The sequence below is a fragment of the Urocitellus parryii genome, chromosome 8 (genome assembly GCF_045843805.1).
Source record: "Urocitellus parryii isolate mUroPar1 chromosome 8, mUroPar1.hap1, whole genome shotgun sequence".
Taxonomy (NCBI): Eukaryota; Metazoa; Chordata; class Mammalia; order Rodentia; family Sciuridae; genus Urocitellus; species Urocitellus parryii.
In genome coordinates this window covers 16,663,310-16,678,209 of record NC_135538.1, presented here as the reverse complement: position 1 = coordinate 16,678,209, position 14,900 = coordinate 16,663,310, and the positions used below count along the sequence as shown (strand labels likewise).

Below are 14,900 nucleotides of genomic sequence, written 5' to 3'. Positions count from 1 at the left end.
ACTAAGAGGAGTCTCCCTTCCATTTGGGGAACACTGCTGTTTCATATGCCACTACTTCTAAAGAGGCTTCTGAGGATGATTCAGGCGTAGCCAATCAGATCACTTTAATTCTCTGACCAAAGATAATAGTTTCAGGCCTGGACACATGACTCAAAACAGTCCAAAATTTATCATGGCACTTCTGCCTGAATAACTGGAAATAAGTTATTTCTCTGGGACTACCATAAGGACATTAAGAAGAAGGTGTAAGCTTCTGATGGCTATTTTAATTACATCATTGGGACTGACTAAAGTGAAAGCCAACCCAGAGGTCTCAAGATCTAAGAAAAAGATTCATAAGAATTATCAGATTTGGTGGCTCTTGTTAGTCTAATAATCTAAAAGTAATTTTTGAAAATTACCAGTTACATGATTCTATATATTATTATTCTTATTTAAATCATCTAATTGAGTTTCTGACAACTGAATATAAAAGTTCTTCACAACACTACAAAAATTATACAATTACTTTTATGTGTATTTGAAATCTGGCATTTTCACCAAATTTAAGCAGTCTTATTTAAAATACAAGCTTTGAGAGTTGCTTAACATTTTCTGGGGAGGACACATTAACAGAGGTGTCATCTGTAGCAAGTCAAAACCAAGATAGAGGAAGTTTAGTTTTATTTACTCCTTGAGAAAATGAGGCCATGATAACAGGGGAAAAAAAATCTGGTGTCAGCAAATGCCCCCTAACCAGGGCAGAAGCTCCAAACTGTAGGCACTGGTTTGTGACTGAGCCAGTGATCAAGTGGGCAACTCAACAACACATTCCATATTCGAGGAAACTTATTTAACAATGGTTAAGATTTTCCCAAGCAAGTCCAGGGAAGCCAGTAAAAAATCATGTTTTTTGATAACGCCTTCTAAATCTCACTATAAAAAATAATGTAGGGCCACCAGTGAAACTCTACATCCTGTACAAACACAATGGGATCCTAATTAGAATAAATTATACTCCATGTATTTATAATGTCAAAATACACTCTACTGTCTATCTAAAGAGAACAAATTTTAAAAGTAAATAAAATTTTTAAAAAGGAAATAAACTTTTTTTTATTAAAAAAATAAATAAAAAACATTGGGCTGGAAGTAGAGCCCATGCTTATTAGCATGCACAAGACCCTGAGTTCAAGAAAAAGCAAATTAACTCTTAGTAAGAGCATACTCCCACAGAAGAAAATAGCTTTATTTCATACCCAATCCTTTTCAAATTTTTTTATTTTGAGACAGGGTCTTGCTAAGTTGCTGAGGCTGGCCTTGAACTTGCATTCCTCTTGCCTCAGCCTCCTATACACTGGGATTACAGGTATGTGTGCCAAACCTGGCAGAAAATAGTTTTCTTTAATATAAAATCTTATATTAGAAACTATACCAAATAATCTTAAACAGTAACAATGATTTATATTGAGCCCTTATGAATCAGGCTTTTAATTAAGTAATTTATATTCATTAACAGGTTTTACCCTAACATTACAGAGGTAGGTTTTATGTTAATATCGTCTTATAGATAAAACAACCAAGGATCAGAAAAGGGCAGGAATCTAAACCCAGGCCACCTGATTATGAAGACTCCACATTTCATTCTATTTAATTAACTTTTTTTTCCAAAAAGACCAAGTTATTCCAGAATATTAGCAATATACTTTTTTTCTTCAAGCAATGCACAAGCAATTTTTTCAAAATGACTGAAGAGATTTCAATTAGATACCTGTTGTGCTATGGACTATTAATAAGCCATTAATTTGCCTGCTGGCTTATGAATTGTCCAAGAGGAAGGAGAAAGCAAATGAAAGTTAAAAGAAAACTTTTCTAAAAGAAAACTTTTCAAAAAAAAAACTGGGGCTGGGATTGTGGCTCAGCGGTAGAGCACTCATCTAGCATGGGCAGGACCCGGGTTCGATCCTCAGCATCACATAAAAATAAAGGCATTGAAAAAAAAAATGGGTAAACTAAAATTGTGAACACTTTAGTTTGCTTGTTCACTTTGGAGCTTAGGAAGGAAGATTTGATATATTAGTAAGGCCACCTCATGTTTTGTCCACTATGATTAAGAATTCATGTCTTTGTCACTATCTATACAATAATATAACTCTGTCCTAATACATAATATATAAGTAAGACTGAAGTAATCAATGAAGCTTAGTCTGAAGTATAAAAAGCTGCTAAATTCATCTAAACACTAAAAGAACTTGTCAACTTATATTTCACTACTGGCACTCACATTTGTCAGGGTGGAATAAAGAAAAAGCAACTCAGAATAATAAGAAAAGTACTTTATCCAAAGACTGGGTCATTAAATTCAAGGTATTTGGTATAATTAATAGACTAGAGTGTGGGCAGCCATTCTGACACGTGATTGGGTGGCTCCCGTTAAGGGTCTGAGGCGCTCTGGCTGTGTCGGAGCTTTCCCGGCCCTTTCCTGATGAGAGAGCCCATCCGTGTGGGGGTGTGCCTGACCACTGACCCCAGGGGCCCAATCACTGACCCTGACCTTGGTGTGCAGTCCCCCCTCAACTTTCATTGGATAGAATTCTCCCCTGAATCTCTTGTTCCCCAATAAAAAGCTACTCCCAGGCGTGTTCAAACTCTCTCTCTCCTGCTAGCCCTGAGTAATCCTTGCTGCCCTGCTGGGCGGTTAGAGGAGGGAACCAGAGAGGGGAGCCGTCTCGGACCTGGCAATATAAATAAGGTAACTGAGTCTGTGTGTTTTATTTCGATCTCATCTAGCTAACTTTATGCCTAGAACCTCATTAATGAAACCATTGCGTAGGCCGCATGGTGGACTAGAGGTGATTTAAATTCTACAGCTTAAGATTTTCACCTTTTGTCATATCATATCATATGACATTTATCATATCATAACTAAGCCTACTGATTTAAAAAATTTCAGACTCCTATAGCAGATCAGTAATGTTGATTGCATAATGTGAGCAAGCCCATAAATTAACAGATGTGGTTCTAGTTCTGGAGAAAGCAGACAAAATAAAACTCAAGGTACTCATGTTCGTAAAGGATGATACCCACAGGATGATGACTGAACAGAATGTCATCCTGCCTACTTAATCTACACACTAGAGACAGTTACAACTCACTTCCTCTCCTTTTAGAGGTAAAGAGTGAATCATTATTGGAGCTGTCTCATTTACCATTTCAAACAGAAGACGAACAAGCTTCTCAGACTCTCCTCTGTATTTGGAAGTCAGAGTTGATGAAGAGACATTGAAGAATGTTGTCTTGCACTCTGTAGCTACTGCTTTAGCAAGAAGGGTCTTTCCTGTGCCAGGCGGGCCAACCATCAATACTCCCTGTTGGAAAGATTATAGCATAAGCGAAGGATTTATCTGGCTTTGTTCTTTTTCTTTTATTGCTTTGTTTTTGAGATGGGTTATCCCTCTGTTGCCAAGAGTTGGCCTCAAACTCCTGGGCTCAAGCAATCCTGGTTCAGTGCCCCTTGTAGCTGGGACTACAGGTGTGAATCAATTCACAATAATTCATTACTAAGTATCAAATTTCAACCAATTTAAATGTTAAAATAAAGAGACAAACACAAAAATAAATAGGATATTTTACCTTAGACTTACTTTATCCATTACCAAAAAAAAAAAAAAAAAAAAGTAACCACATTATTAAACACTTGGACTCAGAGATAAGGAAAAATAGTTTATAACAATATCTGGGCATATTTCCTAGTCTATTTACTCAGACACATTAGGTTATTCTTTTTGCACAGTTTACTTGAATAATTGTATATGTATAATTACAACATACATAACTAAAATATGTATAATATGAATTTTGCATCTTGTTTGTCACTTAACATTTAAAGGACTTTTAAAAATAATAGTGTTATTACCAACTAGCATATTTTCAAAATCTAAGACTTCTTTTTTTTTGGTTCCAGGGGTTGAACTCAGGGGCACTTGACCACTGAACCACACCCCCAGCCCTATTTTGTATTCTATTTAGAGACAGGGTCTCATTGAGTTGCTTAGCACCTCACTTTTGCTAAGGCTGGCTTTGAACTCAAGATCCTCCTGCCTCAGCCTTCTGAGCCACTGGGATTATAGGCATGTGCCATGGCGCCCAGCCATAAGAGTTTCTTGATAGTTTCTTTTTTATATCGGCCCATAACTTTGAAAGTGCTCAACAGATACAGATATTTCTCAATTTCTTAATATTGTTATGCAATATGACAAATGAAATGGGAGTATTTTGTATTAGCTGACTAGGCCATATTTGGAAATATAAGACCATCCTAAATTTGCCATGTATACAGTTTCTGAAATAATACCTGTTTCTTACTTTAGGAACCATTTTTTTTTTTTTTTTGGGCTACTAGGAATTGAACCCAGGGGTACTTAAGTATGATAAGTCATATCCCCAGCCCCTTTTTTTTTTTTTTTTTTAATTTTGAGACAGGGTCAAGCTAAGTTGCTTAGGGCCTTGCTAAATTGGTAAGGCTGGTTTTGATTTGTGATGTTCCTGCCTTAGCTTCCCAAATGGCTGTGATTACAGACCATGTACCACCATGCCCAGCTTATTCTAGAAATCTTGCAATAGGTTTTGGTTTAAACACAATTTTGAATAACAGAATACATACTTTTTAATCTAAAAATTTCTTTACTCCACTTTCTGTCTCCATTTTCCATAGAGTGCATAAATAGTGACTCTCTACAACAATGCACTGCCATTTACTTTGATATTGCCATACAAATAATAAACTTACTTTCCATGGTCTTCTAATGCCTTTAAAGAATTCTGGCATCCACATTGGTAACACTACAGCTTCTTTCAGCAACTTTTTAGCCTCTACTAAATCAGCAATATCATCCCTGAAAGATATTCATCAACAATTCCTTAGATTATATATTTAACTCTATGTATTAAATCTTGAGAACCACTGACAGCACACAACTTTATACTGCTGACACAATGTTAAGATTCTCTCTGGGCATTAGTGAAATAATACATTGTGATGAGGCCCACCATGCCAATCAGTGTACATAAAATTATCTTTGATTCTTGGCAGAAAAGGTTTCCAGCTGGCCTTTTTAGAATGCTGGCCTATAAGCCTCTTAAGTAAACATTTGAGTTGTGTCTCATCTGAAATTCTTGGGACCAGAAATGTTTCAGATTTTGGAATATTTCCATAGACTAACAGTTGAGCATCCTATCTGCAAACTCTTAAATGCTCCAAAATCTAATACCCTGGGGTTTTTTTGTTGTTTTTGTTTTGTACCAGGGATTGAATTCAGGGGTACTCAACCACCGAGTCACATCCATGCCCTGATTTTGTATTTTTTATTTAGAGAGAGGGTCTCACTGAGTTGCTTCGTGCCTCGCTTTTGCTGAGGCTGGCTTTAAACTATCTCTCAATCTTCCTCCCTCAGCCTCCTGAGCTGTGGGGATTACAGGCATGCACCAAGGAGCCAGGCCAAAATTCAAAACATTTTGAGGGTCATATCTATGCTCAAAAGGTTCTGGATTATTTCAGATTTTTTATTTTCAGATTAGGGATGTTCAACCTGTATTATCATGCTGTATCATTTTAAAATCCTGCTTTTATGATGCTCACTCCATAACCCTCCCACCCTGATTTAGAAACAATGAACTCATTAAACAACAATATAAAGAATAAAAGGGGCATAAAGCAGAGATAGGCTATAATACTGTTGCTTTACCTCCAACTCCATTAAAAGGTAGAATCCACAGTTAAAGAGTATCATAAAAATTACTATGAAGAACCCCTACCACTACTACTGATACACATATCAATTTTATTATGAAAATGAATTTTGACTGTATAAATATCAGATACCAAAAAATTTTAAGTAGTACACAAAACCATACCTAATAATCATTAAGGTTTTAAAGGGAAATATATAACAGAATATGCCTAGCTTTGTTGTTTTGAAAATGGGCTTTAAGTATGCATTGTGATAGAGTATAGATTTTTGATTAGAAATAATACTAATAAAGGTGATAACTACTGTTTGAGTAAAAGGACACAAAAGCAACATTTATCAAATGCTCTAGGTAAGCAAGATACATACATAAAAATCACTAGAGGATGTCCCCAAAGAAGATGAAATTTCTATGATCTTATTCTCATTTTATACATAATTATTAATTTTAAAACAAATTGGTACAACGTGGGTCCAAGTGAAGTGCTTTATTAAGTGTCCGACTTATACTGTATCTACTCTGGCTCTGTCCTACAGAACAAGAACAGGTCCTTAGTACATGATCACCTTTGCTCTATCAAAAAGCATCATTAGCACCTAATGGTCTTAATTTTTCTTTGTTCTTTTTTAATAGCACCTAATTATCTTACTGTGAGATGTGACTTACCATCGAACATTGGGGTTCTGAGAAATTATGTCTCTTTCCAAAGCTTCTACTAAGTCCTTATCATATCCAGTACTATCAAATTTATTTGTCTCTGGTTCTGTAACAGCAGCAGGTGACTTGTTCTACAACAAGAGAAAAAGGAAAAAGCTTTTTATTGAAAGATTTGTTTCTGTGAGTCAGAAACAAAGGTGGAATTTGAATTCAAATGATATTCTTTCTTGTTTCTTTTCTAGTACTGGGGATTGAACCAAGGGGCACTTTACCACTGAACTATATCCCCAGCCCTTTTTTGTTATTTTATTTTTATTTTTGTTATTTTATTATTTTGAGGAAGAGTCTAACTTAGTTGCTCAGGCCCTTGCTAAGTTGCTGAGGCTGGCTTTAAACTTGTGATCCTTCTGCCTCTGCTTCTTGAGCAGTTTGGATTATAGGTATGTGCTACTGTGCCCAGCTAGAAGGTACTTTCTGGTTCTCTTCCTTTTCTCCCATACTGTGCTGACAAAGCACAATAAATCTGAACTAAGCTACATCCCCAGACATTTGTATTTTTTTTTTACTTTGAGAAAGTGTCTTCAGGGGCTGGGATTGTGGCTCAGTGGTAGAGCTCTCGCTAAGCACGGGCGGGACCCGAGTTCGATTCTCAGCAGCACATAAAAATAAAGGCACTGTGCTGTGTCCATCTACAAAAAAGATTCTCTCTCTCTTTCTCTCTTTAAAAGAAAGAAAGTGTCTTCATCATAAATTGCTGTTGCTAGCCTCCATCTTGTGATCCTCCTGTCTCAGCCTCCGAAGGACCTGGGCTTACAAGCATGTGCCATCACATGCTTTCATGGTATTTTATTTCATTAGTTGAACTAGTGTGATCTCCTTTAAGTACACATTAGTTCAATAATTTGCTCTAAGTGAAAATCCTAATCAGTAGGAGATGAGAAAAAAAAAAAAAAAACAGTAGAAGGATTAAAAAGAACCTGGACTCTTTCTGTCTCAAATTAAAGCTGAAGATGAAAGCTAGGTACAGTAGTGTGTGTCTGTAGTCCCAGTTGAGATGGGAAGATTGATTACACCCAGGAGTTCCAGACCAGCCTCAGCAACACAGGGAGACCAGGTTAAAAAAAAAAAAAAAAAAAAGTAGCCAGGCATGTGGCCAATACCTGTAATCCCAGAAACTCCAGAGTCTGAGGCAGGAGGATTGAAAGTTCAAAGCCAGCCTTAGGTAAGGCACTAAGCAACTCAGTGAGACCCCATCTCTAATTAAAATGTAGAATCAGGCTGGGGTTGTGGCTCAGTGGTTGAATCCCCCTGTGTTCAATCCCTGGTACACCCCTTCCCCTGAAATGACACAAATGACAGCTATTTGGGGGGGCCTCAGGATGTATCTCTGTGGTAGAGTGTGTGCCTGGCATGCATGAGGCTCTGTGTTGACTCCCAAGTCTGGGGGGGGGGGGAGGTGGATTCTCATTTCCAGAAAATGGAGCAGAACTAACCCCCTTGGGCATTATATATATAATAAACATAAGATCATTCAAAGGTTGGGAGAATGCAGCAGACCAGCCAGGGAACTTGGACATGGTATGAGTTCCTTGGGATTTCTTTTTCTTTCATATATCTAGACTTGGAGTTGAGAAGCCAGCAACCTGAAAACACCAATATGGACAGAAGTCTGATTTCTGTAACCAAAGAAGCAAGTCAGGAGCTTTAGACAATAACCTTTTTCCACAGAACAGCTGTGGCCCTGTACCACTCAGGCCAGCAAAGTGGAGAAACTAAGACTCTCTCTTGGAAACTTATAATGAAGTACTTCAAACCCCCACTGGATGGCAATAGAGGCCAAGTAAGAAGCTGAACCTTTCATGCACACCAACCAGTAACAACATCCCCCATCTATCACCACCAGTCAGTTGAGACCAGAAAGCAACCTCCACTACATGGCAGTAAGTGAGGCACTGGGTAAGTATCAGAGGAGGACATAAGGAGAATCACAGTGAGATCACCCAACCACAGTGTCACTGGAAGTCATGCTGAGGATTTCTAACAGCTCAGCAACAGTAAGAACCTTGCTCCTAACTAAGGGGCAAAAGACGCCTGCCAGGGAATCTGGACTTCTGCTTCCTCCTAGCAGCACTGGTACCCCTACTGTTCCTCTGAGACCAGTGTCAGACAGCAAAACAGGTCTAAATTCTGTCTAGAGTCTCATAATAATATGCAAATGGCCAGGTTTTTTTCTTTTACCAAGATAAATCGGAATCCTCATTTTTTTTTAATGTTAAATCTTCCAATTTCTAAATGTCTTGACTAGTTTTTATTTATTTATTTAATTTTTTTTTTAAAAGGATCCCCCCATTCTCAGAAATAATGGTGACAATTTTTTTTTTTTTTTGAGGAGAGAGAGAGAGAGAGAGAGAGAATTTTTAATATTTATTTTTCAGTTCTCGGCGGACACAACATCTTTGTTGGTATGTGGTGCTGAGGATCGAACCCGGGCCGCACGCATGCCAGGCGAGCGCGCTACCGCTGAGCCACATCCCCAGCCCTTTATTTATTTATTTTTTAATTGCCAGGTTTTAATAGAAAAATCACTCTTACCAAGAACCATGAAGATTTCAAACTAATGGGGGGAAAAAAAAAGACAACAGATGCCAACACCAAAATGACACACATGTTTTCTGACAGGGGCTGAGGCTGTAGTTCAGTGGTAAAGCGCTGGCCTAGCATATGTGAGGCACCACATAAAAATAAATATACTGTGCGTTCATCTACAACTAAAAAAATATTTTTTAAAAAAGAGTTTTCTAACAGATTTTAAAGCTTATTAAGTGCTTCAGTAAATAAATAGGAACACATTTGAAACAAAGAGACAAATGCAGAAAGCCTGAGAAATCCAAAAGAAATCCATGCCAACATACCCTGTAATTAAACTTTGGAAAACTAATCAAAGAAAAAACTGAAAGCAGTAAAAGAAAATCAACACCTTACCTATACAGAAAAACTATTCCAATGAAAGCACATTTCTTAGAAACCAAGGAGGCAAGAATGAAGTAGTATAATATTTTACAAGTATAAATAAATACTGTCAGCTCAGAATCTTATACCCAGAAATATAACTTACATCCTTCAGAAAGAAAGAGTACATCAAAACACTTTCAGATGAAACAAAGAGACCAAAACTAAAAGAAATATGACTAAGTTCTCTAAACAGAAAGGAAAAATATATCAAGGAAGCCTGATAGTCAGAAAGGAGGAAAACATTATAAACAAGAATATAAGAAGCACAACAGGCATGTTTTGCTATTTTCAGTTTTCTAAATTCTGTGAGAGTTGAAGCAAAAATGATAATACTACCTGAAGTGGTTCTAAATGTACAGAGAGGGAATAATTATAAATAGAAAGAGAAATGGAATACAGAGGTAGGATTTCTACATTTCATTCAACTCATGACAACAATGGTAAACCACTACACATTCCATATATACTCACACACATATACATGAAATATATACATAAAATATCTTGAGCATCCACTAAAAATGCTATACAGAGATAGGCTAAAAACACTCTAGATGAATCAAAATAAAATTCTAAGTTATTTTCAAGTAATCCAGAGAATGCTGGAAAAAAAGAATACAGGGGGAAAAACAATCCCAGAATATCCAGCAAACAAAAATAAAGATTTAAGCCCTAGTGTAACAATTACATTAATGAAAGTGATCTAAACACATCAATAAAAAGTCAGAGACTAGAATAATAGATTTTAAAACATGATCTCACCATATGCTATAATCTCACCATATGATAACTTATTAAGGTAACACCATCAGACACTTATGAAAGCAGTCATGACTATTTTTTAATATCAAACAAACTTCAGAACCAAGAAAATTAACAGAGACAGAAGGGACATTATATGATATAATGAAAAAATTATATAATGATAAAATATAAAAAGGACATTATATGTTGAAGACAGAGAAATCCAAACACAAGAGCTGAAAAATTCATGGACAAAAACTGATAGAACTGAAAGAAAGACAAATCCATAATTATAATTAGAGATTTTAATACCCCATCTCTCAACAACTAATAGAACACTAGAGAAGTAGTTTAGAAAATATATAGCAATGCCTATTCTCAGCAAAGACAGATAAGAATTTCTCATACTGCTGCTGATTTATGTTTACTTTCTATACATTCTTCTCCTTCTCTGCTCCTTAATAAAGAATTAATGGGTGGTCAAAAAAGTATATAAACAGAAGGTTAAAATACTTTAACCTCCAATCCACAAAACTACAACTATTTTATATTTGATAAAGGGGCTAAAAGCATGAAATGGAGGAAGGATAGCATCTTCAACAAATGGTGCTGGGAAAACTGGAAATCCATATGCAACAAAATGAAACTGAATCCCTTTCTCTTGCCATGCACAAAAGTTAACTCAAAATGGATCAAGGAGCTTGATATCAAATTAGAGACACAGCGTCTGATACAAGAAAAAGTTGGCTACGATCTACATACTGTGGGGTCGGGCTCCAAATTCCTCAATAGGACACCCATAGCACAAGAGTTAATAACTAGAATCAACAAATGGGACTTACTCAAACTAAAAAGTTTTTTCTCAGCAATAGAAACAATAAGAGAGGTAAATAGGGAGCCTACATCCTGGGAACAAATCTTTACTCCTCACACTTCAGATAGAGCCCTAATATCCAGAATATACAAAGAACTCAAAAAATTAGACAACAAGATAACAAATAACCCAATCAACAAATGGGCCAAGGACCTGAACAGACACTTCTCAGAGGAGGACATACAATCAATCAACAAGTACATGAAAAAATGCTCACCATCTCTAGCAATCAGAGAAATGCAAATCAAAACCACCCTAAGATACCATCTCACTCCAGTAAGATTGGCAGCCATTATGAAGTCAAACAACAACAAGTGCTGGCGAGGAGGTGGGGAAAAGGGTACACTTGTACATTGCTGGTGGGACTGCAAATTGGTGCAGCCAATTTGGAAAGCAGTATGGAGATTTCTTGGAAAGCTGGGAATGGAACCACCATTTGACCCAGCTATTCCCCTTCTCGGTCTGTTCCCTAAAGACCTAAAAAGAGGATGCTACAGGGACACTGCTACATCGATGTTCATAGCAGCACAATTCACAATAGCAAGACTGTGGAACCAACCTAGATGCCCTTCAATAGACGAATGGATAAAAAAAATGTGGCATTTATACACAATGGAGTATTACTCTGCATTAAAAAATGACAAAATCATAGAATTTGCAGGGAAATGGATGGCATTAGAACAGATTATGCTAAGTGAAGCTAGCCAATCCCTAAAAAACAAATGCCAAATGTTTTCTTTGATATAAGAAGAGTAACTAAGAACAGAGTTGGGAGGAAGAGCATGAGAAGAAGATTAACATTAAACAGGGGTGAGAGGTGGGACGGAAAAGGAAAGAGAAGGGAAATTGCATGGAAATGGAAGGAGACCCTCATGGTTATACAAAATTACATACAAGAGGAAGTGAGGGAAAAGGGGAAAAAAAACAAGGGGGAGAAATGAATTACAGTAGATGGGGTAGAGAGAGAAGATGGGAGGGGAGGGGAGGGGAGAGGAGGGGGGATAGTAGAAGATAGGAAAGGCAGCAGAATACAACAGACACTAGTATAGCAATAAGTAAAACAGTGGATGTGTAACCGATGTGATGCTGCAATCTGTATACGGGGTAAAAATGGGAGTTCATAACCCACTTGAATCAAAGTGTGAAATATGATATGTCAAGAACTATGTAATGTTTTGAACAACCAACAATAAAAATTAAAGAAAAAAAATACTTTAACCTTTATTTATTTTTCATCAGTAAATACTTTTACTGATGAAAAATAAATAAATGTGTGTGTGTGTGTCGGCATGTGTATCTGTGTGCGTGCACATACACATGAGCGTGTATCTTCCTCTGGGACTTACTTTTGTCCTTTTTTCCCTCCAAGTAATAGGGCTTGAAACCAGGACTTGGCCAAGCAAGAGGTCTACTACTTGCATCTCCAGCTCTTTTTTATGTTTTATTTTGAGATAGGGTCTTTCTATTTTCGTCCTATCCTTTTTTGGGGGGGTACTTTTAACTTAGTATTTCTACTTCGGTATTTGGATAAATGAAAACATTTTGAATGTAGTTATTAACTCCTAAAATATCTCAATATTCTTTTTAAAAATCCATGCATTAGTAAAACTGTTTAATCCAACAGCAAATATAGTATATTCTCATTTTATCTGAAATATTTGGGGAAATAATAGCTACATTTATTGAGTATTCCCAATGTACTAGAAGAAAGTCATCTCATTTAGTCTCACAAAAACTAGTGGTATTATAATTTCATATCTTGACTGGAGGTGTAGCTCAGTGGCAGAACATGTTCTCAGCATGCACAAAACACTGAGTTCAATCCCTGCATGGAGGAAAGAAAAAAATCAAAGAGAGAAAGAGAAAGATTTTATTTTATATCTGAAGAGATAAACTTAGAAAAACTGATAACTTAAGGTAACACCATCAGAAATAGCAGACTGGAGCTTAAACACAGATCTACCTAAATCCAAAACCCACACTCTTCATTGCCATGCTATATATTCCTGCCTTAACATGCAGATTATATTAAGCTTTTCCCAACTAATGGATTTGTTGATAGCATTACCTCAGGTTAAATATCACATCTCAGGATATAAAAGTCAATATGAATGCAAAAGGTAGAGGACAATGAGCTCCACAGACCATAGATAGTTACAGGGTTTAGAATCCAATCACTAGACAGGCCAAGACAACCCTGGTATTCATAATGCTCCATAAGACTAGGTTCAATAGCCACCTTTTCATCTTATTTCTTGTTCAGAAACTAAAACAGAACTACTGTTGCTGGAACTGCAGGAATATAAGACTATAGGATTACATCATTAGAAATAATCTCAATACAGGAATCTCAAAGGAACTGACTATCCACATTTATAAAGGTAAGTGACACCCAGAAATTAGCACCTATATATTTATCAACAAAAAGGTGAGACTTTGCTGGTTATTGGATGAAATTTTCATGCAGAATTATAAGACTAGGTTGAAAATCAGAGAAAGAAATTAAAGCAGAGGAGCTGATTTGATGTTTTGGAAAGGACTGGACAGGAGCAGCACTGAGGACTTTACCTTTTGCTATAGAGTGTCTGACTTGCCCATGTGGTAAAGAGGGGTTCTTTTGGCATAGCAAGCCATATAAGTCACCCTGTGTTTTACAATCTTGGGCGGGGGATGAGAAGAACAGGTGGAAATAGTGGTGACAGAAATTAAGTTCCTAGATTCCCATATGCTCCTAGATAGGTTAAGCCCTTAAACACTAGTCATTAGCATAAAAATCTTGATTTCTAAATATATTACCCACTAATAGGGCCCAAGGCTCCCTTGGAGAAATGAGAATTTCAGGAAAAGGCAAGGAAAGTACAAGATGAGCCTGAACACCCCATTATGCCAGAAAATAAGGTGCTCAGAGAATGTAGGGTACATGTCAAAAGACATAGGATCTAGTATCAAAGGTCTCCCTCTTCTCAAATCTTAGACAACTTAAGCATCAAAATAATAATGAGGGCTGGGATGGTAAAGCACTTGGCTACCATGTGTGAGGCCCTGGGTTCAATCCCCTGTGGGGGGTGGGGAGGTGTCAGTGTTAAAATAATAATAATGGTAGGAACAGATTACATAAAAAGAGAATCCATGTTATATAAAATCCATGCTCTCTCTATTAAACAAGAATCCATGACTCCACATAGGTATAATGAAGAGAAAAAAGACAAAGCTGTTCCTTATAGTAGAATGCTAATTAACTAACATGGGAGAAATAATGGCATTAGAAAGCCATGATTTTGTAATCAGCATGGAAATAGTTTAGTCAAGAATCAAAGTATACTAAAACAAGTGGACAAAATGTTGATGAGAAGGCACGATATTTACATAGTCTCAAGTGTCTCCTCAGAAATTATTACAAATGTTAAAATAGTAAGCATGTAGCAGAAAAAAATTGGAAGATACCACCTTAGTCAAGTGATCCAATTTCTCACCAGTAACAGGACAGACATCCTGTGCTTTATGAGAGAACACAATATCCAGTGGTATGATAATCTAACCATGAGGAAAATCAGACAAACCCAAATGGAGGAACATTACAAAACAAATGACCTGTACTCTTCAAAAATGCCAGTTTAAAAAAAAAAAAAGGCTAAGGAAATGTTCATATTAAAAGATACTACCAAACCAACAAACCATGTATAGTTCTATGTTGGATCCTGACCCAGAGTGTGACAAGGAAGAGCTGTAAATAACTGGCAGTTTCATGAAGGCCTGCAGATTAGATGACAGCACTGTCTCAATGTAATACTTACAGATTTTAGTATTGTACTATGTTTATATAAAACAATGTTCTGATACTTAGGAACTACACTCTAAAATATCAAAAGAGTAAAGAGGCATTATA

General features: G+C 36.6%; 1 protein-coding gene across 6 annotated transcripts in view; it reads right to left on the bottom strand.

Annotated features, from left to right (window-relative positions):
- The window catches only part of Katna1 (katanin catalytic subunit A1), a 43,198-nt gene that overhangs the window by 8,317 nt on the left and 19,981 nt on the right, over nt 1-14,900 (bottom strand). For all 6 annotated transcript variants that reach the window (XM_077801703.1, XM_026401964.2, XM_077801702.1 and 3 more), the window contains 3 exons: nt 6,394-6,515; nt 4,769-4,874; nt 3,189-3,347 (listed from right to left, as the gene is read on the bottom strand). In XM_077801703.1, the coding sequence (XP_077657829.1) occupies nt 3,189-3,347; nt 4,769-4,874; nt 6,394-6,515 (387 nt within the window). The remainder of the gene's footprint in view (nt 1-3,188; nt 3,348-4,768; nt 4,875-6,393; nt 6,516-14,900) is intronic.